We start from the raw sequence: 27,766 nt of genomic DNA, 5'->3' as shown, positions 1-27,766 counted from the left end.
ATTTAACAGTTTATGAAATTGTTCTATGATCAGCATTACTCTTGTTTTACAGTAAACCTATGATGGACTTGTTGATATTCCTCTGTGCACAGTATCACTTAAATCCATCAAGTCACACAATTGATCTGCTGTCAGCTGAAAAGAACCCCATTACATTTAAGCCAAACACACCAATAGGAATGTTGGAGGTAGAAAAAGTAATTTTAAAGCCAAAAATTTTGGATAAGAAAAAACCTACACCTATAATACCAGAGGTAAGATTTTCACTGTAGATTTTGGTATCTTACAGCTAAAATACTAAGTTGATTTTTTTAGTCATTATCTGCAGCTCATTGCAAATGAAATAAAATTGCCTTTCCTGGTCAAATTCGATGTAAATATGGCTATAGTGTTTTCCTGGGCCACTTTGTTTAGGATTCACTTAGTTGTTTATCCTTGGATTAACTAGAATTTGGGGAATACTTCAGATTTTAGATGCTCTAAAGTGATCTATATGACAGTATCAGAATCTGACAATTATGTAAGATCTATATTTTAAGCTACTCTTTTAAAAAGTGTTTATATTAAAAAAAAGGTTTTATACTCTTTTAATACAAATTCCTTTAAGAATTTATTAAAATAATTTTTTGGCTTCTCTGTACTTGGTAAGCCGTAGTTGTAAGTTATTTAAATTACTGTTAATTTGAGCTACATGATGGCTCAGTTTTCTGTGATGTATGAATTTTAAGCAAAAAATTTTAACCACAGTGATTCTAATATCATCAATTCTCCTTTATTTATAAAATTGTTCTTTTTCTGTAAGCAACAGGGGTAGAAGTTTATGGGTTTCTAGAAATACTCTTTCATTAGGAATGATATTAACCATTTTTAACTTCACAAAATATATAAAGGTTTACATATTAAATTAGTAGTTCATTTACATATGACTTGAGTAATACATTCTCATATTTTCTTCAAAAAATTAACTTTTTTTGGACAATACTAAAACATTTGCTTTCTATAAAATATGAATATTAAATATTAACCAGGATATTGGGCTGTTTTCTAGCAAGGTATACATGCTATTTATCTAAATGGAAATAGTATTATTTATGCTAACATGGGACTATATATGGTATTTTAGTTTTATGAATACATGTTAAACTTTGAAGATCTGCAATCTGTAGGTTTCACGTAAGATGGTCACATGTTTCTAAATGCCATTTACATATAGAATTTAATTCAGTTACATTAAAATGTGGAGATGCTTAAAATCTTCTCAATAATTTTGAATTAGCAGTATTAAATATTTAAATGAGGACTATTATAATATTCTTTACTAATATATTAAAATTAACCAAAGTAGTAGTAATAATAGTGACAACAATAGGTAGTCACGAGAGTTAACGTTTACTTATTGATAATTTACAATGTGCCAGACACTGTGTTAAGCTCTTTATAATGGATTAACTCATTTATCTTACATCAAATAAGAGAAGTTCAAAAATGTTAATGTCTTAATTAAAATATCCCTTTTTTTTTCATTGAGACAACTGACCATTAGAAAGATAAATATTTCTCAACTAAAAAAAATAGAATAAAACATATATAATTCTATTATTATGTATATTTGCTAATTTTAAAGTAAATATTATATGGAATAAAGCAAAAACATCTGTAGGACTAGATATGAGGCTTTTATGTTTCTTTTTGGATTTAAATCTACTTAATACTTTACAAGAGTTATGAATTTAATCTAGATTACTTAATAAGCAAACTATTTCTAAGAACCTGGTTTGGATTTAGGAAGTAACATTAATCAAAAAGAAAATTTTACAACAAAGTAGAAAAATACTGTTTATCGTACCAATATATAATTGTAGATTATCTCATTGTTCTAGATGTCATTATAGAAAGTTTGTTTCAGTAAATCATGGTATAACTCTGGCTTTAATCTGTGTTTTCAGAAAACTGTGAGAGTAGTGATCAATTTTAAGAAAACGCAGAAGACGATAGTGAGAGTTAGCCCACATGCACCACTTGAAGAACTTGCCCCTGTTATATGCAGCAAATGTGAGTTTGATCCATTACATACACAATTATTGAAGGACTATCAGTCTCAGGAGCCCCTCGACTTGACAAAATCTCTTAATGAGCTGGGACTAAGAGAATTATATGCCATGGATGTCAGCAGAGGTAAGTAGACTTTTCATGTTATTCATTTGGTGCATATATGTGCATGTTTTGTGTTTATGTATAAGTGTTCTCAAGTTCATAATGGCACATTAATGGGTCCTGTAGAAAAGTCAATACATGTCACTGGGAATAAGAAGAGAAAACTAAATGTAATAAAATTTAACTTGAGTTCAGTTATTCAAATTGGAATAAAAACCCGTCTTTCTCAGCTGTCATCCACATTTTACACCTTTCCATCTACCTATGAATATTTGGGCTGTAATTTAACTTAATTCTTTGTGGTTTTAAGATTTAAACAGAAAATTAAAGTTTACATGTAAAGTCATTGTTGTTCTAAAAAAGTGTGAATTACAATAGACTCACCATGGATTTGTCTGAGTCTTAATTATCTTTCAAATTTGGGAGTTTCTTGACAAATTTTTTTCTAAGTTCAGCACCCAAGATCAACTGGCTTATAAAATGAATCAGTCTACTTACAAAAATCTTCTAAATAGGAATAGCTTGGAGTGTAAATCTGTAGAAATAATGTATTAAAATTTGGAGATTTTAGATAATGTTTGTTTCTATGATGTCTGATAGATAAATGCAAGCTTATTCAACACAAGTCTGTTTTATTAGGAGAAATGAAAGTTTAGTGAAGAATGATTACTTACATCCTCTGTGTATAGAGAACTTCAAACTTTATCCTGAGATTGTGGCTTTAAATAATCCATAGATGACTATTTCAACTCAGTGATGTTTTATACTTGAACAAACATTATCTTTTCAGTCAATTTACCCTCTTTTACCCCCTCCTTCTGTAGCCACTTCTGTTACTGCCTTCAATAAGTCATCTTTACAAGGTAAGACACATGAATCAGTAGAAACAGATTATAATATGAAATCTCTATTTCTATTGGGTAAATTGAAAACAAGCTGCTAATTTTACCTGTTTTCTTATCATTACTAATATGTACATTCTGTAAAAGATTTTAATTTAGAAAATCTTTGTTTTTTATTTCCTGAAAAATAGTTTAAAGCCCCCTACCTTGATTTCTGAATTTAATTTCAGTAATTACATTTCAATAATTGTTTGAAAATTAATATCATCTTAAGAATAAGAAAAACATATCCTTGACTCTCAGACAAAAAATGATGTTGCTACGATTTTTATTGTGTACATATACTGATAACTTGGTGGTTCCATGGAAGAGTCTCAGATTATTTCTTTTGAAACAGTTATTCAGAATAATAAGGGTATATATTCATCATAGGAAATGTTTGCAACCATTAAATTGTTTGTGAATATTTTGTAATAAGATGGAAAGTGCTTATGCTAAAATCAGCTTTTAAAGCTTTTTAAATGTTTAATACAGTATGTTTTAAAAAAAGCTTTTACATGAAATTTCTGAAAAGAAATACATAAAAATTTTAAGAGTTGATACCTTTAGGTGGTAGGGCTATGGGTGAATTTTTTTCATCCTCTTCTTTATTTTTTTTTTAAGTTTTTATTTTATTTAAAAAAATTTTTGATTTACAATGTTGTATTAGTTTCAGTTGTACGGCAAAGTGAATCAGTTATACATATATCCACTCTTTTTTAGATTCTTTTCCCATATAGGTCATTACAGAGTATTGAGTAGAGTTCCCTGTGCTATACAGTAGGTCTATTTTATATATATCCTTCTTTTCTTTATATTATAGAATTTTTTAATGGAAATGTATTACTTTCACAGAGGAAAACTTTATTAAAAATTAGCCATTAATAATAAAGTCTGGAAATCTGTTTCCCCATTAAAAAAGGATAGGCTCAGGTAATTGATTACTATAATAATTACCCCCTACTAAAAAAAACTTAATAAAGTGTACACATTATACATTATTGGATTATTGGAATCTTCTTTCTTTACCACTTCCATTTTCTTAATAACACAATGAGCCTCTCAATTCCAAGAATTAAGCCCACATCAGTAATAGTGTGATTATTTATTTTTAGCGGCTGTCATGAAGACTAACCTAATCAAAGGAGTTGAAAATTCTTATGTTTGTAAAGTGTATACTGGCTAATAATCAGAAGATAGGCATGTTAATTCTGACACTACATTAGCTTTCAAGCTCATTGGCAAACTGATAGGGCAAATGGCTTTATTTGTGCGGATCTCACCTTCCACTCCTATAATAATCTAGAGGTAGGAAAAAGTGTTCTCTAGTTCTTCCAGCAACAGCATTCTGTTACTTGTACTTGGCTTTTGCTTCTAACTTTGCCAGTCTCTACATACGTAACCGAAAGCAAATTCCATAATCTTGTTGGCCTCAGTTTGAAGGTGTTGAATGCATTGATTTCTAATATCCCCTCCAGCTAAAAAAAAGTATGTGGTTTATGCAGAGTATTAAATGTTGTGAACATAATCTTAAGAGATTGTAATACGAAAATGTAAAAAAAGCTCCTTTTACAGTGTCAAAATCTACAGGGTCAATCCAAATGTTGTAAATGCTCCTGCCTCCTCCTTATTTTGTCCAATATTATCAGAAGGCTTAGAACTTTGTGTGCAATTATTTACAGCCTCTCTTTGGGAAATAGGAAACTACAGTATTTGAGTTGCTTTTCTAAGTAAGCTCAACTCCTTGTCTTAGTGTTTAACTCTGACTTGTAGTGATCCCTGAAAGTGAACTTTAGGTGAAGACTTAGGAGTTAACCAGAGTAGAGGATGCCCAGGTGCCTGGAAATTGCTTTACCAAAAATAACTACATGAGTACTCTGGTTATAGTTATTGCACTGCACCACCATGTGAACTTTCTATTTACTGTTCCAACTAAATTTAATTGTATATCTACATTCAATTAGTGGAGGAGTCTATCTTAAAATGAAATAGTAGCATTTCTTAAAAAAAAAAAAGTCAGAGGTATTACACATCATCTTTAAATGGATACTGGATTCAGTTCTACTATTTAATGTCTGTTTTTCTTGGTGCAAGTTATTCAGACTCTCTAGTCACCATCACCAAGGCCTCCGATGTGTAATGAGATAGTACCATCTGCTTCCAATTCTTTACATTCCCTAACTTATAAAAAGGAATCAGAATAATAACTTGTGACATCTACCTCACAGGATTGTTCTAAAGAGTGAATTAGGCATGTGAAAAACTCTTTAACCACAAAGTGCTGTCCACATGTCTATTATTATTAATTGTTAGCATTGTCAGAATTGTATAGCATGCATAGTGCTTATTTAATATCTGAAGTGTCAGATTTATGAAGTTTTAATCTGTGAAATATAGTTCTCCTTTAGTGTCTTATTGAGGAAAATTGCATTAATGTATTTATTGGTGTTAACTATGTTTGCTTCCATGGAATAACTCCTACTTTGTCATAATTTATTTAATTTTTTAAACATTTCCTTTAAATAAAAAGACTATACATTTACTCCTAAGAAAGGGCTATGTATTTAAGACTTTACATTGAGCTGTAAGTTCTGCTACAGATATATCCCACAAATGTCAATATATAGTACTTTGTCTCCAGTGTCACTGAAATTATACTGTGGTTTACCATAAAACCCATATGTGTTTCATAGGAGAAATGTTTTTAAAATTTATAAATCCCCACTCCTGTGTCTCTCTCTATCTTTCTTTAAAATTTGCAACTTATCTGTTGAAGAAACCAGGTCATTTGTCTTATGGTGTTTCCCACATTCAGAATTTTGCTGATTGCATCCCTTGGTGCCACTTAACGTGTTTCTTTATCCTCTGCTTCCTGTAACTTGATTGTTAAATCTAGAGACTTGATCAGATTTGGGTGAGATATTTTTGGTAAGAATAGTTCATGGATGGTATTGTGTATTTCCATTAACAGACCTGTAATAACAAGTTATCTTTTTTTGATGTTAGCCATCAATAATCTTTGCTTATGTCTTTTTTTTTTTAACTGAAGTATAGTTGATTTACAATGTTGTGTTAATATCTGCTGTACAGCAAAGTGATTCAGTTATACACATTCTTTTTTATATTCTTTTCCATTATGGTTTATCACAAGATATTAAATATAGCTCCCTGTGCTATACAGAAGGACCTTGTTGTTTATCCATTCTATATATAATAGTTTGCATCTACTGACTCCAAACTCTCACTCCATCCCTCCCCCGCCACCCCCCCACCCCCCGCCCCATCTCGGCAACCACAAGTCTGTTCTCTACATCTGTGAAGCTGCTTCTGTTTCATAGGTGGATTCATTTGTGTCATATTTTAGATTCCACATATAAGTGATATCATATGGTATTTGTCTTTCTCTTCCTGACTTACTTCATTTATTATGATAATCTCTAGGTCCGTCCATGTTGCTGCAAATGGCATTGTTTCATTCTTTTTATGGTCGAGTAGTATTCCATTGTATATATGTACTACATCTTCTTTATCCATTCATCTGTTGATGGACATTTAAGCTGTTTGCATCTTTTGGCTATTGTGAATAGTGCTGCTGAGAACATCATTGCCAATGTCTTGGTTAATTAGGAGTTAGAAAATAAATATAATCTGTTACAAATATTCCTTTAATTATCAGTTGAGATATTTCTAAAAAAGAAGATTTCCCTATGTCAGCTATTTGTCTACCTAGATAGAGTTCATTCAGAAAAGTCAGGATAAAAGTGTGATTCTCTCCCTTAATCAATTTTAAAACAATGGACAATGAGAATCAGTTATTTTTTTTAGTATCATTATGAATTCATGGAATTAAACATATGTGCTATGTTTCAATTTATTGAGATATTCTTATGATGCCCAAATTGTCCTGACTTTGGCCAGGAGAAACCGTATCAGATTGGCTCCTGAGATGGTTCCTTTTAGTGGGAAATGGTATTTAGAGACAGTCTGGGCAAGGGTGACTCAGCAGTACTGGATTTGTCATTGTTTTTGGCCCTTTCAGTTGACATTAGGAAACACTTTTTAGAAAATGAAATATTACCTATACAACTTTGAGGTTTGACATTTGCCATTCTGCTTAAATTGTGGTTTAATTTCGGCACTATTGACATTTTGGGCCAGATAATTCTTTGTTCTGGGGGGCTGTCTTGTGCATTGTAGTTTGTTTAGCGGCATCACTAGCCTGTACCCAGTATATGCCAGTAGCACATTCTCTTCACCCTTCCCCCAGTTGTGACAACCGAAATTGTCCGTAGGCTTTGTTAAACGTCTTTGGTGGGATGTGCGTGTGTGTGCGCGCAAGATCACCACCAGTTCAGAACCACTGGATTAAAGAAATAAAGTTCTTAAAACATTTAACAGAGTGCTGAGTAATTATAATGAATCATGTTTTGGAGCATTAAATATTTCAGAATAGTTTAGCTCTGAGACAAAATATATAATTCAAAATCAACAAAGGGACAAACTGTATGATAGCAACTTCATATCTCATTTAATTCAAAGTGTCCTTTTTACTTCTGAAATGTTGGTAGTTATGGATAAAACACAGACTCTGAGTCGCTTCAGTTTCCTCTGCTGTGGAACAGGAACAATAATACTAAATTTGCTTGTTGCTTTGAGAATTAATTAAAATATGAGGTGCTGAGCAGAGTGCGTGGTTCATAGTAGAGCATAATTAGTAGCTTTTATTGTTAGATAAAGTTATCAAGGGAAAGTAATTGAGGGACAGTTCACCTCGGAGGTGAACATTTAACCCCTCAAGCAAAAGTAAGGTGCTTTTCTTCTATTTTAGAGTCCTGCCAAATATCACAAAACCTAGACCTTATGAAGGATAAAGAAAATAAAGGGTTTTTCAGCCTTTTTCAACGCAGTAAGAAAAAGCGGGAGCAAGTACGTATTTTCTTATGTAGCGTTTTATAAGATTCTTCTACTCTGTTTTTAAGTGCACGTGCTTTTCGTCTTGGAATTACCTGTAGATTTTGCCTTTTCATTCTTTATTAGACTGCCAGTGCCCCTGCAACTCCTCTAGTAAGTAAGCATCATCCAGCTTTTACGAGGAGCAATACCATCACCAAACAGTATATTTCAAACACCCTGCCATCGGATGCACCCAAGAAGAGGCGTGCTCCACTGCCTCCAATGCCAGGGTCTCAGAGAGCCCCCCAGGACCCTGCTCACATCCAGGAGAGGCCAGCTTCTTGTTTGGTGAAATCCGCAAGTCTGGATGAAACAGAGGAGGTACGTAAATTTGTTTTGTTTTGTATTTTTAGGATGGGGCAGGGGACCATCCATTTTTCCTCTTAACTAACTTGTCCTTTTCCACATAGGCTGCTAATAGTAACAGTTACTAATATGTAATAAGATGAATAACTAGTTACTAATAACGTTGGTACTGTGAAGAGATTCTATATGTAGAGCTCTGCAATGCAGTAAAGAATAAATACGTCAGTTTTAAGTAGCTTTTATATACAAGCAAATAAATCATCCATAAACCTTAAAGTCCTGGTTTATTAAGGCCCAACTGGAGGTTCTTTCTTGATGCATGTATTAGGAATGAAAAGACTTAGTTTTGAACACGTTTTTTTTTTTTAAACAGCAACAAATTTTTATGTTGCATTCGTGGGTTTCTAACTAGATATAGTCAGGTCTTGACCTGACTCTGAGATTCTCAGGGGGGAAATCCTTGTGTCTGCCTGATACATAAATACTCTATAATAAAAAAGAGTCTTTATATAGCATATATTATAGTTACTATCATATACTTTCATATACTTTTATGTTCAAGGCATGTTTTTCTCAAACATTCTTACTATTGCTCTCTTTAATCCCAAATTTTCCTGGAGCATGCTGTTTTGTAGAAATCCATTTGCAAACAAGTTTTCATGCCTTTGAAGTCTGTACATTCCTTGCTTTATTCAGGTGAATTATAAGTGAAGTTTTAAGTAAATGTGATTGAACATGAGATCATATATTTTGTTGCTTGTAATGAAATGATTTAAGTAACTCTGAGAGCAAATTTTATTTTGAGGTATTTGAGAAACCGAGAAGTTTTCTTGTATCTAGTTGAAGGTTTTTATTTCCCCCTTGGAAGCTTAGTAAATTCAATGCTCAAGTAAATGAACACTTCTCAACCAACTAATAAACATTTCTGTACTTCCTTAACCTTAGAAAAATTTTAACTGTAGTTTTTAATTGTAATTGATAAGCTCTCATATGTGTCTTTAGAAAGTAGCAACTGGATTAGATAGAAATGAGCATAAAAAATGTTGGAACTCGGTAATTTGGAAAATCATCTATTAAACTGTCTTCTTATTTCTATAAGGCTCTCTTGTCTAATGGTTGTGGTATAAAGTCTCATCTTGCCCATCAGGAGGATAGTTATTTTTTCAAATGATAGAATCATTTACTACAGAATTTTCCAGGGTAACTGCTTGGTAGTTGGATTCAGCCATAAAAAGCATGTGGGAGTGCCGTAGTCAGGCAAGAGGAATCCCGCGGAAAGATGCGGTGAATGTCAGGGCTGTGGCAAGTCTGGGCATGTGCAAGAAACAGAGCTTGAGTGAGGAGAGAGGCAGGGACCAAATCAGGGTCCCAGAGACCTCATTTTGTGGCCATAACTAGTTTGCATTTCTTCATAGTGAATCATTTAAAAGGTAGCACTTTCAGGATTGTTTTATATTTTTAATTACCATAAAACTACACTGTAAGAGTATAGCTTATCATACTCATGAGTGGTTACCAAAGTCTTTTTCTTTATACAGAAATACATCTTAGCCCCTGCTCACAAACCTTTATTCCAGATGACTTCATCCAATCTATTCCAGTAAATGTCCTTTGTGTTGGGAGCCTGAAGAGGTCTACGTTGTCTTTCTAACAGTCAGCTTCTTAAAATTCTAGGCCATGCTACCAGTGACCTTGACAAAAGCCATTTCTTTTGATTCTCACTCTCTGCTCTATGACCAGTTGATGCCCCCGTGTTAAGGACTAATTTTTTTTTTAGTATGTTGCCTTTGGCAAACTAGACATCTTTATATAATTTTCTAATTATTTTTTCCTTTGATCTGGACATCTGGATAGTTCTTTGATGTATTGTTTAGTAAGACCTGGAATTGCTTGTTTTTCCCTAGTGAAGCTGAAGAACGATTTTTTAAAATTTATTCGTTACAAACATTCTTAACAATTAAGCTGTGGTTCTGCGTGTGATTGTGTGTGTGGGTATGTGTACATGTACATGTGTATGCGCATATGAATTCTTCCCTTCCCAGGCATCCCAGCACTTATTTTCTTAAGTTCTTTGCCATATTTGATGGAATAGATCACCCTTTGGTCTTGATTTTTCTTTCTTCCTTTTTTGCTGGGGGGGGGGCGGTGCTGTGCCGTGTGGCATATGGGATCTTAGTTCCCTGACCAGGGATCGAACCTGTGCCCCCCTACAGTAGAAGCATGGACTCTTAACCAGTGGACTGCCAGGGAAGTCCTTTCTGTCTTCCTTGGTCCTAATTCTCTTCTTATATCTCAGCTCTCTTCTATTTTTTTTGCCACCACTTCCTTTACCCATTTTCTACATTTGGAGGTACCTGAATCCACGGTCTTAGCCTCTGTTTACTCTTTCAGAGAAAACATCTATTCTTTGTTGAGTTTTTTGTTGTAGTGTTTTGAATAGTGTCCCCCCAAAAGATACATCCAAGTCAAGGATCTAGAGATGAGATAATCCTGGACTTAAGCTGGGCTCAAATCCAGTGATTGGTGTTGGTATAAGAGGGGAGACACGGGCACAAAGACACAAAGGAGTAGGCCATGTGATGACAGAGACGGAGACTGCAGTGGTGCTGCCACAAGCCAAAGAATGCCAGGAGCCACCAGAAGCTGGAGGAGGCAAGGAAGGATTCTCCCCCAGTGCCTTCTGAGGGATATGGCCCTGCTGACACCTTGATTTCAGGCTACTAGCTTCCAGAACTATGGTAGAATAAACTTGTGTTGTTTGAAGCTGCCCAGTCATGGCAATTTGTTACAGCAGCCCTATGAAATGAATACGTCAGCTTTGTATTCCAATCCCAATATTGTTCCACTTGCAGTTTGAACTCATGGTTGCTTATGGACTCATCACTACCTGGAAATCAATGTATTTAAAATCAACCTCACTTTTTTTCTCTCAGATTGAAAAGCTCAAGATCATCTTTGATGTTCTTTATTTTTCTTTTCACATCCAATTAGTGACCAACCCTTCATTCAGTCTCCCTTCACAATATCTCCTTGTCCCTTTCTTCCATTCCCTCTGCTAAAAACATGCCTCAGGGAAATCCAGGGCCGGGAGGGTAAGGAGAAGGTCAGTACTTAACTTGTCTTGCCCCTTCTTGTCTTCAGAAGACAAAGAATGTGGCAAGCTGCCACATTTATATTTTATAATTGTCACTTCCCAATTCAGAAACTTTGGATAGCTGGCTGTTATTTTCTAGGCATTCAAGGTCCTCTACCAGCATAACAATTTGGTGGGTGTGGGGGGCTCTGCTTTCATCCCTCCCTCCCTCCCTCCCTCCTTCCCTCCTTCCCTTCCTCCCTCCCTCCCTTCTTTCCTTCCTTTCTTTCTTCCTTCTTTCCTTCCTTCCTCCCTCCCTCCCTTCCTTCTTTCCCCCTCCCTCCCTTCCTTCCCCCCTCCCTCCCTCTCTTCCTCCCTCCTCCCCTCCCTTTCTCTCTTTCTTTCTAGCTGTGTTGACATACAATTGACAAAATTGTAAGCTATTTAGGGCTTCCCTGGTGGCGCAGTGGTTGAGAATCTGCCTGCCAATGCAGGGGACACAGGTTTGAGCCCTGGTCTGGGAAGATCCCACATGCCGCGGAGCAACTAGGCCTGTGAGCCACAAGTACTGAGCCTGCGTGTCTGGAGCCTGTGCTCTGCAACAAGAGAGGCCGCGATATGAGAGGCCCGCGCACCGCGATGAAGAGTGGCCGCAACTAGAGAAAGCCCTCGCACAGAAATGAAGACCCAACCCAGCCATAAATAAATAAATAAATAAATTTTAAAAAATTGTAAGCTATTTAAAGTACACATTGTGGTAATTTGAAATACATTGTGAAAAAATTCCCACTATCTATTTAATTAACATATCCATCACTTCACATATTATCTTTTTTTTTTGGTAAGAATATTAAAGTTCTACTCTCTTAGCGAATTTCAATTATATAATACAATGTTTTCAACTATAGTCACTATGTTTTACGTTAGATCCTCAGACCTTATTCATCTTATAGCTGAAAGTTTGCCCTCTTTTACCAATTGCTATTTCCCCTACCGCCTAGCCCCAGGCCACCTTTTCTACTCTCTGTTTCTATGAGTTTGACTTTTTTAGATTCCACATATAAGTGATACCATTCAGTATTTGCCATTCTTTGTCTGGCTTATTTCATTTAGTGTAATGCCTTCAGGGTCCATCCATGTTGTCACAAAGGGCAGGATTTCCTTCTTTCTCATGGATGAATAATATTCCTCTGTGTGTGTGTGTGCACACGTGTGTATCACATATATATATTTTTTAACATATCACATCTTCTTTGTCCATTCATCCATACATGGACACTTGGGTTGTTTCTATGTCTTGGCTATTGTGAATAATGGTTCAGTAAACATGGGAGTGCAGGTATCTTTTCAGTATCCTATTTTTATTTCCTTTGGATACATACCCAGAAGTGCAATTGCTGGATCATGTGGTAGTTCTATTTTTAATTATTTGATGGACCTTCATACTGTTTTCCATAGTGGCTGCACCAATTTACATCCCCACCAAGAGTGCACAGGGATCCCCTTTTCTCCACATTCTGCCAGCACGTAGCTCTTATATTCTTGATGACAGCCATTCTAACAGGTATGAGGTGGTATCTTAATGTAATTTTGATTTGTACTTCCCTGATGATTAATGATGTTAAACACCATTTCATGTACCTATTGACCATTTGTAAATCTTCTTTGGAAAAATATTTATTCAGTTCCTCTGCCCATTTTTTAATTGCTTTTTTTTTTTTTTTTTTTTTTTGGCTGTTGAGTTGTGTGAGTTCTTTATGTATTTTGGATATTAGCCCCTTCTCAGATGGAGTGATCTTACTTTCTCTGAATTTGTCTCTCATGCCTTTTTATTTTGTTTTAATTTATGTATATGTGCAGGTAGTATATTCATATGATATATATTTCGAAAGATAAAAAGGAAAATACAGTGAAAATTCTCCTTTCCTACCCTGCCACTAGCCAAATTCTTATGCCCAGAGGCAACCACTAACAGTTTCTTGTATATTCTTCCAGACATAATCTATATATACTCAAGCCAATATTCAACCTACATATGATTTTTTTCTCAGATGGTCACATGTTACATGCATTATGTTATACCTCACTTTTTGATACTGAATGATGTATTTTTGATATCCTTATCAGTACATAAAGGGCTTCCCTTTTTAAAAGCTGCATAATAAATATTCCATTGATGGATATAACATGTTATGTGGTGGGTACTCCATCCTCTAAACGTAAACATTAAGGTTATTTTATTGTTTAAAGCTTATAGCATTGTTAAATTTCCCCCCTTTATTTTCTTCCAAACCAGAAGGTGGGAATTGTGTTTCACAGAGAAATTCTGTAACATAGTAGGTGTTCAAGAGAATTGATAAGTAAACTTTTAACCACAGCTTTCACACAGTCAGGTATAGTATTGATATATACAATGAGAATGTCTGTCCAATAAAATTTTAGTATTTCATGTGTAGATCTGGTAAATTTTCAGAAGTACTTGGATAACTTAAAAATTGCTTACATTTACTTTTATAGTAATTGGCCCAAGTAATTCTTGGCAATATTCTTCTTAAGCTTTTACAAAAAAGCCAGAATTTTGGCAAGGTTGTATTGAAAGCTTAAGAACTAATAACTAAAAGGTAGTGTGTATTACATAATGCATATAAATAAAATTGAGCCCTGAATTGAAATTTTTTTATAGTGTTAGATGAAAATATTCAGGAAACTCAGCAAAACGTATAAGTTTATAGATGAATTTTACTTATTTTACTGTTTGCTTCTTTTAAATTTAAAATCAAAGATAGTCATTATCACTGTAGACATTTTGTATCTATTTTAACAATTTCATTTTGAATTTGAAATTTTAAAAAGGCACTACTTTTACTAATTAAAAGTAATACCAAGCTGGGAAAAAATTACTGGAAAAAACCCCGGCAAAATCATTTCCAAGTCCATGAAGAATTTTGGATATATCTTTATCCTGTAATTTTTATTGTTAGGTGGTAAGATAAACCACAAGGGTGCGCTGTTTAACAGAACTACCGCATTTTGATTTTTCCAATTTTTTTTTTCCCCCAAAGAGTCCTTTGAATAAAGCAGAAAGAAAATATTGGAAATAGTTACATTATATTAGAAATAGCAAATGCTTATCTCTTGTGGATGTAGTGCCTGAAAACAGAGCTAGAGAGATAAATAACAGTAATGCATAACAAAGTGATTTATAATTAGCACAGTTTTATTCATTTTGAGCTTTTATCTTAATGTTCTTTTAAGTAATCATTGATATTATATTTGCCTTAGGCTTACAGATAAGTCAGTCTATCTGTAGCTTGGAAAAAATATTGTCAACCACATCTATTTTATGCTTTTTGGCTGTCTATATTTAATAATTTGCCTCATTCCTCTAAGGCATTTCTCAATACTGGCAAATTAAGGTATTTGGATAGTGATTTTGGAGCATCAACTGAAAATATTCACATAAAAGGCTGTTGATTTTCTGAGCTAATTTTGGCAACCGATTGTGCAGTTTCCAAAGAGGATTCAGTGATGATCCCAGTTAGTAAGATAATTTATCTTAACCTTTTTGGGGAACATTTCTGCATCTAAAATTCTATCCACCTAAAGAATATATTTTAAAGACTACATAGTTTACTGTCATTGCTACAGTGTCCTTTGCATGTCCCTGAATCTCCCTGTACTCTTTTCACGTGGTTTCAGGTCTTGTGTCATTTTCTTTGTAAAGGTGAAATACACTGTCTTCTGTGGAAATGTTCATTTGGAAGAGAAACATATGTAAGAGCTGGCTCATGCTGTCATTTACATGGACTAGATCACATGTATTACTGCATAAAATGCATATAGTTATTTACATAAGATTGTCATTTACTTCATACATGACAGAAGTCAGAGATGCAGTGGCATTGACTTAAAATTAAAAGTGACTTAGAATTCTGGGATTGAAACTAAGTTCAGAAATCCAGTTTTCGTCCTGTGTCTGCTGACCAAGTATCTGTGAAGAGCACATTTAATGAAATCAGTGGCCAAAGGATGTCCTAGTATTACTGACAAATTAACCTTTTATGCCTATTTTACATTTGAAGAAGAGGAAGAAGAGTTGGACAGAAGCTGTAGGTAATCTTGACCCATTGAATTCACAGAACCTTTTGGAGAATTCTTCATTTTTTCATATTTGGTATGGCTTTGCTGCTTGGTTATGTGAGTATACAACAGTGAATTGTTTTTCCCGGGCTACTAGCATGGCACCTCGTTTTCTTTAGGATATTGGCTTTTGGCTGGGAACACAATAAGGAATGCTCTTGATTGGGCATTTCACTTGGTCTCATTTTGCATTCTGCTGCAAACACTCAAATGTTGAGAAATTGAAATTCTTTGCCATATAGTCTTATGCAAGTGAAATTTAATACTTAGAGTGTTAGTTTTTTAACAGCTGATTTGTTTCTTTAAAAATATTTGACATTTTTCATCTTTTACCCAATTTCATCTTTTAATATTTATCATGCTTTACAAGCAGATAAGATGATAGATTGTTATGTGATTTTGAAATGTGCAAGTATATATTTGGTCTTAGCTTCACTTAATGAGTTTAATCTAGTCATTTTATGCAGTCATTAAGGTTGTTGTAATAGAACATGTATTTATAATTTTTAAGAAATATACCCCTTTTTAGTTTTTTCCTCCAGGTTATCTCATAACATTTGATTTTTTTTTTACCTCCACTCTCCACTTATATTTATTATATAGAAAGTGGACCACACACATAATTCTCCAATTGCCTAGGAACAGTGGTTGTCATGGCATTTTCAGCTTGATATACGGGATACAGCTGTCTGTACTTCCAAAAATATGACTGTTTCATTCAGTAGAGAAATGCACCAGCGCAATATAATATTTAATATTCTTCCTCTTTTAAGGCTTTCCCAGATATAAGATATACTTTGCATTGTAGTTTTCATCAGATTTTCAAAGGGTCATAGTCACACAAGAACAGAAGTAATGACTAACGCTTATATATCACTTACTAATATTTCTGACAAGGCTCAACCACGTTGCTCATTTAATGCTCACAAAAATCCTCTGAACAATTACTTTTTAGGTTTCTGCCAGCTTTACCTCTGACCTAAATGTAAAGAGCTATGCTCATTATAAAGTTGCTAAATTTTAAAGAACAATACTCTTCAAAGAACAATAGGTCATTTATGGAATTTGTGTGGATTTATCTTCCTTATCTAGCTTTCCTCTCTGAAATACGTATACTGAGTTAATAAAATATCATTGAAAATAATCAGTGTTAGGGTCTTCCTTTACAAGTTCTCATAGTATGAAGTTTACTTAGCCTTTCTACCACTGTGACATTTGGGACCTCATGGTTTCAAAGACATGCCTTTCTCTGGTAACTAGCATGTTAACAGAGGTCAGAGTGGAGAGAAGCTGGCCCCTTTCCTGGAGCCACAGTGATAAAATGGTGAGGTCACTTGGATAATGCCTGCCATACAGCCTTAACTCTCTTTCTGGGATGAACTGAGTTGGCCCCAGCTTGTTCCCTTGATTTCTCCTTTACTCTCATTGAGGCCCTAAATCAGTTACCTATAGATGTTGAGTATTCTCCTGCCCTGCTCCTAGACACCCCTCTGTTTGATCACTATGACCGCAGAGAACCATGGTTACGCGGGCCTCTCATTGCGGTGGCTTGTCTTTGTTGCGGAGCACAGGCTCTAGGCATGCAGACTTCAGTAGTTGTGGCATGTGGAATCTTCCTGGACTGGGGCTTGAACCCGTGTCCCCTTCATTGGCAGGCGGATTCTTAACCACTGCGCCACCAGGGAAACCCACCACCATCCTCTTTTTAACTTGATCCTGATCTCTGCTTTTTGCTGGTTCATTTTGTCTTTTTTCATTCAAGATATACTACTCAGGCCCTCATCTTTGGGCATTTAAAAAATGTTATAAGGAATTACCACTAATAAGACTTGGTTACACGCTTTCTCAGAGTATTGGAGGGTTGATGAAATGAAAGCAGATTGCCTCAGGGAGAGAATGTAAAACCCTTGCAAGGATAGGTGTAACACAGGTTGTAAAATCCGTGTTTTGGTTTTATTCTGATATGCGTGGAGAAGGGCTGGAAAGAATTATATTGTGGCAGAAGAAACCCTAATCTGGCTTGAGAGAGAGTCTTGGATCTGTAATACGCCTATTATATTCTTCTTTGCTTTTGGTCATCTTTCTCATTGTCTTCTTCATCTTCTACCTTGAAGAACAAGCCATTGAACTTCTTTATGGTTTGGGTTTCTCCTCTGTAGAATAACGTTTTGTAATTAAATTTCCAGAACTCTTTTTCAACTCTGGTATTATAAAATCTTTTTTTTTTTTTTTTATAAAAGTTGTTGTTGTCATTTAAAATTGGCCTTTAACAGATGAAAGTGCTCTGCTGCAGGGACCTTTGGTTTGATCAGTGTTACCAGACAGTGGTATCTAGTCTTGGTATTACTCCTCTAAAGATTTTTGAACCCTAAAGAACAATAGCAAAATGAAACATTGACTAACTGAGATCTTTCTCCCTGAACTCCTAACTGTAACACCAAAGTCAGCACAAGTGTTTCGGGCATCACTTAAAAGATGTTGAAGACAGAAAATTTGAGGAAGATACGCTCAGGTTAATGAGTTTGTTAACCAGAGAACACAGATGTTATCATTGACTAATCGTGAGTTTAAAACTAGATGATTTTGAGAGAAACGTAGTGGCAAGCACAGCCACTCAGAATCCTCTGAAGAGATTTAATTTTTTGTTAGTAACTCAAAGTCACAAGTGAAGAGTGGTGGTGGTTATTTAGATACCTGTAAGTGAATCCAGCTCTAATCTCATTGCTTCCTCTCGTAGAATTTATTTCAGCAGATTGATAAACACCCTTGAAATTGGCAGAACAGTTGCCTGCTTACATAGTGTGGATTTAAGAGCTCCAGGCTCTGATAATGCTGCCCTATTTCTTCTTTCCCTAATTACAATCATCTGGTACCTGGAATGTCACCCCTACTTCTTATACCCCTTCACTGATGACTTTGTAAAATCTAAGTTGACCTAAGCAAGACTTTCAGTGCTATAAATGAAGGATGTTAAAACAGGTTTATAGACAGAATAAGAAAATAGAATATGTAAGTCCTAGATTTTTAGGAGTCTGGAGGAAGTGCTGTCCAAGGGGCAAAATGGTGTAGAACAAGGAGATTCAAGGCAGCAAAATAAACTTGCTCTGGACCCACCAAAAGATAACATGTTGCGTGAAAAAAACATTAAAAAGAAAGAAGGAAACTGGCATGTATGCTTTCATCCAATACAAGTCACAACACATGTGCATTTGTGTGTGTGTGCGTGTATACAGGTATAAGGTAAAAGGCTGGACACCAAAACTTCTATGAGGTGACCTATATTTGCTGAGATTTACAGTAATTTTTCTTTCTTTTTTTCCTCATCAATGTATGCACTGTTTGCATCTCATAGGAGATTGTGCTAATTTTATGATCAAATTAATAATAAAACTGATTTCACTGTAGTAAGAAAAACTTACCTTCAGAGCTTTGCCTATTTTGAAATTCAGTAGAATATCTTATACTTCTATATTACATTCACTATGGTATAATAATTATGTTTTGACGTTTAAGAAAATTGATTTGTTGTTTAAGTTGTAAAATTATTTTAGAATTCTTCTATCAAGAGTTAAGAGTTAAAGCTTGACCTTCAGTTATGTGAAAGTTCAGTCATTAGGATACTAATGACTAATTCATAGTAAATTAGGAAACCCTAATGTCAATTATAAGGTATTTTATAATATTTAATAGCATTTATTGAGAATGTCTACATTGGAGAAAGATAATGGGAGTCTGTCCCTTAAAAAGAAAAGAAAATTATATGAGTTTTAAGACAATTTTATGAAATTGCTTAAGCTCTCTTTAACCCAACTCCTCCTCACATGGGAAATCGTATTATAAACAAACTAGAATCCAAAAGCTTCAAATAGAAACATTTAACAGGACTTCCCTGGTGGTGCAGTGGTTAAGAATCCACCTGCCAATGCAGGGGACATGGGTTTGATCCCTAGTCCGGGAAGATCCCACATGCCAAGGAGCAGCTAAGCCTGTGGGCCACACCTAGTGAGCCTGTGCTCTAGAGCCTGGGAGCCACAACTACTGAGCCCGAGTGCCACAACTACTGAAGCCTGAGCTCCTAGAGCCCATGCTCCACAACAAGAGAAGCCACCGCAATAAGCCCACGCACCGCAACGAAGAATAGCCCCTGCTTGCCACAACTAGAGAAAGCCTGCGCGCAGCAACAAAGACCTGACGCAGCCAAAAAAAAAAAAAGAAACATTTAACGATGTCATTGATTGAATTTGGGCCCCTGTATTTCCATCCTTTGATTCAGTCTTTTTTTATTATTTTCCTATTTGTATTCTTCACTCTTAATCAGAATATATTGATTTCAGTGACCCACATCTTATAATTCAACTGTGATTAATAAGTGATCTAATAACAAGTACAGAGCTAGTACTAAGTAAATCTATTGAATACCATTCAATTCTATTTTCTTCAGCTAAATTTAGTTCCATTTTGAACCAGTGAATTCTGATCTGGATGTGAATTATGAAGGATTAACTATCTGGCATGGTTTTCAACTTGACCTTGCCACTTTCATTAGTGAATTCTGTTTCTCTGTGCAGTATTTTTTCTTTTCACAGACTGTAAAATTCAGTGATTTACATTCCTGTTAGAGGTGCAGTTTTTGCTGAAGGCAGGCAGACTTAGTGACTCTAACTAAAGTAAATAATTGAATATCTCTAATTATTAACCAAAGTGCTTTTCCCACAGTAAGAAGAAACCTGTCTGTTTTCTTGTGTTGTAAATCCTTTGGACTTAAATATAATTTGATCTCAACTCCTTTTTAAAATTTTCAGTCATAATTTGACCAAAGGAAATGTACCTTGGCTAGGTGGTAAAAGCTAAAGACAGTTCTAAGCATTTCTTTCATTTTAATTGTTCACATTAAATGTATGAAATATTTCAGATTTATATACTATAATTCACTTCCCTGTACCCCTCACTAAGAATTAACAAACTGGTGTTAAATATTTAGCTTTTATTAAACTCCTTTAAGGTATGATGAAGCTGCCTGAGGTGACTTAAAGGTGGAGTTTTACACACAGTGGATTTAGCTTGTGCAGTGGACTAAGCAGAAGTTCCTAAGTTGTTTAAGGTTGATTATAACTGAGACTCACCCTAATAGGACTCCCACCACCGCCATCACTAAAGAAAGTACAGTCTTAGAATAAGTACCTCCTTTTATCCACACTTTTTACTCTAACCTCTACACTACAACTATCATTTGCTTATTTTTTTACACTTTCACATACTTGAAAATAGACAAATTACATGTAATAACATTATATACTACTTACGGAGCGTGTACTGTATACTAGGTGCAGCACCAAGTGCCTTACACAGGTCATTTCACGTGAGCACCCAGCCCCTAGGAAGCAGGTACTCTTACTTTTCCCAGTTTGTGGAGAAGGAGGCAGAAGGTTGCAGGGACAATAAATGCCACGTTTCCCTTTCAAGCCCTGGCATCGACTCCAGAGCTCATGTGTTTGGTAACCATTACACTGGCTGCCTTCCAACTTGCAAACCCTCTGTAAGCTTCTCGCCAATTAGACAAAGTCACACTCAAAATCCTGGGTAGCTCAATCCTGAGAAATGCAAGAGTAGAACTATTGGGAACCTATTAAGGAGCATATTCCTGAAGTGCACAGAACAAAATGGGGCTTAAGAATGCATGGTGGCCTTCCTCGCCCTTCTTTCTTTCTTTCTTTCAACATTTTATATGGGAACTCATGACGTGTTTACTTAAATAACTGCAGTAGTTTAGTACGTCTACTTCTTAGCAAGCTTGTGTGCTGGATCCGTATATTCTACACGTATCCCACGGTACACGCCAGTTTTCTTGGCTACAATCTATTTAGGAACACCTAGATCTTCTACCTCAAATGCCACTTCTTTCTTGCAGGCTTTTACCCAAGAGAAGGATGTTTTCCGTAGACATAGGATCCTGGGGTTCCTCCATTTTAGTCTTAATAGCAATGTTTTAGTTAACCCAGAATAACTCCCAAGTTTGATTTTCTTTTGGCTGCTGCTTAGCTGATTGAAATTCTTTTCTAAGTCTCCTTAAAAACACACACACACACACACACACACACACACACACACACAGAATAAATTTAAAAACTCTTGTCTCTCTGTCTTACAGGACAACAAGAAATGTATATTAAGCTACTTCCTTGAATGCTAATACTAATATCACTCATATCTCAGAACAAAACTTATATTCCTTTCACTAATCTATGCTGATTAAACTCACCATTCTTATTCCTTCAAAACTCCTGCCTTGGCCCATCTTATGTCAGTTGTTAAATTTACATTTTTGTCACCAAGTTAGTAAGCTCTTACCATTGATTATAGCATGGAATCTAGTGATGCACGTAACATAAGTTGACCTGGTCACATGCAGTGACAATCATATTCTCTTCAAAGGTCTTCGTTCTTAGTCCCTATGATCCAGTTGCTGGTCTGGAAACATAAGTCCATTTGCTTTCATGACATGCCCATACAATAGAGGAAGGGGGTAAATCTTACGGAATAAGGTTATAAAACATGTGCTCCCCCAAGATGTTCATGGCTTTGCCCGTCTAACGTGCATTCCCTCAGCTGTCTTCACAAATGCTATTAAAACTGTTTTAGCATTTGTAACACTGAAATATGTGTATTTGGACAAATTTTAAATTCTTTATCCATAGAAATATAAATATCCTGTACAAAAAAAAGTTAGCTTATTTTAAGACCTCTAGGGTGAGAAATGAAATATATGAGTTTATTTTTATTCTGTCTTTGAGTTATTAGGTCCATATAAATTTGTGAGCCTCTGTATATACATTCCTCCCTTTTTTATCTCTGTGCTATTTGCTTTATTATATTATAACCAGAATTTAAGAGCTCTAACTCCTAAACAGATACTACTGTCTGAGAAATTCATGTTGTGACTGCTTTTACCAGGTAACAGACCAATAAATGACAGTGGCTGGGAACCTGACCTAAAGGGGAACATGGGTTGTTATCAGACTACATGAAAGCAATCGGTCCAAACATGAGAAACACATTTTCAGCATGGAATTAGAAGGAAAATCAAATGCTGCCATGACTTCATGCATTCACCAATTACTTATTGTTCACCTACTGTGTTCCTACGGATAAACTAGGTCTGTGATAGGAATGAGGCATGCTTGAATAGGGCTTTACAGAAGTAAGCTCATCAAGAAATAAAATGACGTCTTATACTGCTTTTGATGTTTTAGATCAGTATTTTAAAAAATGAAGTGTCGTATTGTTTTAGGAGAACGTTTGGCCTTCTCCCTAACGATCCCTAAATTTCTTACTTTTATAAGATAGCAAGTGAAGGTTTCCAAACACAGAGACATATCATCAATAAGAAGATTTTAATTTAAACTTTATGTCCTATTCAAAATGATATTTAAATATTGCTGATCCATCACTACATTTCTTTCTCAGCTCTTTGTCGCCGAGGGCCCTTCTCCTAATTATTTCAGAGGTTCAAGCAGCAGTTGAGGGCCCACCCATGGGGTTGGAGGGGGGTGACCCTCTGATTTAATCAAAATTGGCTTCAGTGACTCTGAATCAAAATCTGGGTTTGGGTGGCAGGCTTTAACTCTTTTCATGCTGGATTATGGAGACGTCTGAAGAGTTCTGTAGGAGGGACCAGGGTGATGAGAGGAGAGGAGATTGGTGGCTGCAGCTATTTACCAACTGGTATGGAAGAAGTTTAATGTTCTGATTACCGATAAGGTCAGCCTGGTGCCACCCTGTCTGACCCCCTTGTTAACATGAGTTAACCTTAGTGAGAGGTGTGCTCCACCAAGTGCCTGCTGTATGGACCTGACTCTGCTTCCGCCGCGTGAGAGGAGCTGCCTTCCGCTTTTGTCCCTAACAGAACTGCCAGTGACGACAGCTAACTCAGACTTTTCTCTGTGAGAGCAGGCTTCCTTTCTTCTCTGGCAGGAATATTATAACATTACAAAATAGTAAATTTGCTAAATTTGTTGTGGTATATAGCGAGACATAATGACTGATAAACATCTTATGAACTAGGCCGCTTCCCTTAGTTGTACTTACATTGTCTCTTAAGATTGGAATGGCCCAAGCTTTACATACTCTCCTAGTCCAAGTTTATCAAGACCTTTTATTTGCAAATGAAGAAGGCAGTATCTGGTTCATTTCTTTCATTCACTCAACACGTATTTATTGAGAAACTTCTATGAGACACACTTTGTTCTGGAGACACGGAAGTGAGCAAAATAGGAGGAAAAAATATCCTTGCCCTTAGAGTCAAACCTGGTGGAAGCAACAATAACCAAGGTAAAGAGGCCAACTCTGTGGTATGTTAGAGAGTGATTAAATGCTGATCATAAAGACCAAGCTGGGAAGAGGGATAGGAATTGTTGAGGCGGGGTGGGGGAGGTCAAGGAGGAGCTCACTGAAAAGGTGACATTTGAGAAATGACCTGAAGAAGATGATGGGGTAAGACATTAAGTTATCGGAAGAGCATTCCAGGGACAGGGACAGCAAGGGCAACCACCCTGAGGTGGGAACCCTCCTGGCACATTTGCGGAGAGTGTGAAGGCCAGTGTGGCTCACTCGGCTCCACACCTGGAGAAGGAGGTGGTCAGAGAGGTCTAGGGGCCAGGTCGCCAATGGCCTTAGAAGCCATTACAAGGACTTTAGCTTTTCTGTACCAGTTGGGAAATTATTAGTGGGTATGGAACAAAGTGCCTTCCCCTGATTTTTATTTTAACAGGATCCTTTGCTGCTATATTGAGGAAGGACTCTAGGGAAGCAATGTGGAAGAAGCAATACAATTAGAAGGTTCTTGGTGATGGCTCACTCTGTGGTAGCAGTTGAGCTGGATGAGCCAATAGGATGGACTTGATATGGAGTGTGAGAGAGAGGGGACATGGGAGGGTGACTGCAAAGTTTCTGGCATGAACAAATGGAAGAATGACTTGCTGTTTTTATTGAAACAGGGAAGACTGTGAGAACAGGGTTATTTTTAATAGGGGAGATGAAAGGAGGATTATCAGGATCTTAGTTTTAGACATGCTGAGTTTGAAATGGGCTTCAACATTAAATGAAGATCAGACAGAGGTCCCAGATGGAGACATATTTTGGAAATCATCAACATATAAATAATACATAAAACCCAGAGATAGCAGACATTACCAAGAGTGAGTATAGATTCTAAAGAGAATATGTCCAAGGACTAGATGAAAAGGAACCAACACAGAAAACAGAGAGTTCAGATCCTTGCAGAGTAAGGAAATAGTATTCTGGATGTAAGAAAAAGAAGATTTTAGAGGGTGGTCAACTGTTTAATGCTGCTAATATGTCAAACAAATGAGTTCTAAGAAGTAACCACTGATTTAGTGATGACGGAGGTCATTGATGACTTTGATAGTGTAAAGGAAAAGCTCAGTTTTCTACCCATGTAGGGAAAAACCCAGTTCTTTCCTACTGTGTGTTTCTTCCCTGTGAGTCTCCTTTGCTACTCACACAAAACATTTCACTTCTGTTCAACAAATGTGTGGAGGTTTTCCCCCAGACCACCAAGCAATTTTTAGATACCAGCATTCAGCTAAATTCTGACACCATCTACCCAGAGACAACATCAGATTCCACAGGATAAGGGCTCAGTCCCACAAGACGGCCCTCCCTTTCCTACACACACTTCAGGCACCAGTCACAAGCCCAAGTTATCACCTCTGCTCCTGACCAACCAGCTATTGATTAGAGATACCAATGACCCCCTTCTTGGACTTCAGATGCCAACCACAAGTCCAGGTTGTTACCTATACTTCTGACCAACTGGCTATAAATCAGAGGTTCCTTCGACTCCCTCCTCAGGTTTGAGTAATTTGCTAGAACGGCTCACAGAATTCAGGGAAACACTTGCTTACATTTACCAGTTTCCTAAGGGATATGATAAAGGATATAGATGAACATCTAGATGGAAGAGATGTATAGGGCAAAGTATGTGGGAAGGGGCATGGGGCTCACACTACCTGTTCAGGTATGCCACTCTCCCAGCACCTCCACGTGTGCACTGACCTGGAGGCTCTCTGAACTCCATACTTTTGTGATTTTACGGCAGCCTCATCACATAAGTGTGATCAGTCATTAACTCCATTTTCAACCCTTCTCCCTTCTCAAGAGAATGAGGGCAGGGCTGAAAATTCCAGGCTTCTAATCATGACTTTCCCATGACCAGCCCTCATCCAGGAACCCATCCAGAGTTGCCTCATTACAACAAAAGGTACTCCTATCATCCAGGAAATTACAAAGGTTTCAGGAGCTCTGTGTCAGGAACTGGGGCCCAAGACCAATATTAGAACAAGAGATGCTTCTAGTGTTCTTGTCACTTAGGAAAGTTCAAGGGTTTTAGGAGCTCTGTGCCAGGAATGTGGGCAGAGACCATGATATATTTTCTATTATCTCACAGATAGGAATAGTTTTAATGGATCAAAGGTTGAGAAAAATCTGATTGGAGGAGTTCAAGTGGGAGATGAGAAATTGGAGAAAAAAACTATGAATAACACTTTTAAGCAGGTTTGTTGTAAGGGGAAAGAGCAAGATGACATGGCAATGGGCCAGGAGGCACCGGCCAGCCTGCTGACAGTCACATGCTGTGAGTGTGAGCATTAGCTGTGTATAGAGTCGAGGACCTCAGATGACCTTGCCTTTGGTAGACATACAGAATTTTTGAAATGTTTGTCATTGATGTATTGTGCTAAAAAGAGAAAGATTAATCAAGCCAGTCTTAATGTACAAATATTCTTCCCTTTTTCACTTCTTACTTTACATCCAGTATTTTCTCTAGATTTTTCTTTGAAAGCTAGTTTTTAACTGCGTTGCCTATGAGTCTTCTACATTTTAATTAGTTGTTTACATGCCGGCCTCCCATTCTAGCCTAACTTTCTTGAGAAGCATCATATTATACTTTTCTTTACATATCCGTCTCTGACACGTGGCAGATAGTCCGTAAATGCTTTTTGATTGAATGACCATTATGTTTCATATTGGCATATGATGTGTTTGATGTAAAGGTCAGTGTCTTCCGAAAGTTTGCTGTTCATTTCTGAATAGAGATTCTATTTGATCACTTTGTTTTCCATAGAGTTCCTGTGGAGCGGGCAGGGTGAGGACAGGCTCTCTGCAGCTCGGTAGCACATCCCGTGGGAATTCATCTTTGAAAAGGACAAAGCGAAAAGCACCTTCCCCACCCTCCAAAACAGCCCTGCAACAAAGTGATGAAAATAGTCACGTGACTGGTAATGTTACTTTTCCCATTAACATTAGTGTTGTGTTTTCTTTAATATAGACAATAGAAATGATATAGGTTATAAATCACATCTTTTTTTTTTTTTTTTTTAAGGATATTTATTTTACTTTTTTTTTTTAAAGGAATTCCTTTATTTTTATTATTTATTTATTTATTTATTTATTTTTGGCTGTGTTGGGTCTTCGTTTCTGTGCGAAGGCTTTCTCTAGTTGTGGCAAGTGGGGGCCACTCTTCATCGCGGTGCGCCAGCCTCTCATCATCGCGGCTTCTCTTGTTGCGGAGCACAGGCTCCAGACGCTCAGGCTCAGTAATTGTGGCTCACGGGCCCAGTTGCTCCGTGGCATGTGGGATCTTCCCGGACCAGGGCTCGAACCCGTGTCCCCTGCATTGGCAGGCAGATTCTCAACCACTGCGCCACCAGGGAAGCCCAAATCACATCTTTTTATTAAATAATATTAGTACTTAAACTTAGGCTTTTAATCAATTGATTTTAATAGTAATACTTAGTCCCTGATTATTCTCACCTTTGAAAAATCTGCATAACGAAATAAAATTTAAAACTGTACAGCTCCATTATCCTAAAATGAGCATGTTATAATTTGTGAGTCTATTCAGAAGGATACTGCCTTTCCAGGATTGACTACATGTAGGATTGGGAATCAAAATAGATTTTAGCTGTATCACAGCTAGACAAGTACAGTGGCTTCTAATAAGGTTAGGGCTATCTTTTTCTGAATTATATAAAAATGACTTAAGGTACTAAGGAATTGTTTCATTGGTGAATGTGACTTGCTCAGAAGTTGTGTTTCTTGTCTTCTAGCCCTGCAGTCGGTACCTGCAATTCCTACAGACAGTGTTTTAGAAGCAAACTCTTCTGAGGGCCTGTCCAGCCCAGGTATGACACCTCTGTTCCACATCATGTAACCACTGAGAAAGAACTTCCAGGACAGTTGA

At 36.4% G+C, this 27,766-nt stretch overlaps 1 protein-coding gene across 1 annotated transcript in view; it reads left to right on the top strand.

Annotated features, from left to right (window-relative positions):
* Positions 1-27,766, top strand: part of COBLL1 (cordon-bleu WH2 repeat protein like 1) — a 150,770-nt gene that overhangs the window by 101,422 nt on the left and 21,582 nt on the right. Inside the window, exons 4-9 of the mRNA XM_036857207.1 lie at positions 53-254; positions 1,947-2,175; positions 7,864-7,961; positions 8,073-8,309; positions 26,648-26,801; positions 27,633-27,707. Coding sequence (XP_036713102.1) covers positions 53-254; positions 1,947-2,175; positions 7,864-7,961; positions 8,073-8,309; positions 26,648-26,801; positions 27,633-27,707 — 995 coding nt within the window. The remainder of the gene's footprint in view (positions 1-52; positions 255-1,946; positions 2,176-7,863; positions 7,962-8,072; positions 8,310-26,647; positions 26,802-27,632; positions 27,708-27,766) is intronic.

The sequence above is a fragment of the Balaenoptera musculus genome, chromosome 7 (genome assembly GCF_009873245.2).
Source record: "Balaenoptera musculus isolate JJ_BM4_2016_0621 chromosome 7, mBalMus1.pri.v3, whole genome shotgun sequence".
Lineage (NCBI taxonomy): Eukaryota > Metazoa > Chordata > Mammalia > Artiodactyla > Balaenopteridae > Balaenoptera > Balaenoptera musculus.
Note: the sequence above shows the minus strand (reverse complement) of the source record. Positions and strands in the feature narration are given on the sequence as shown.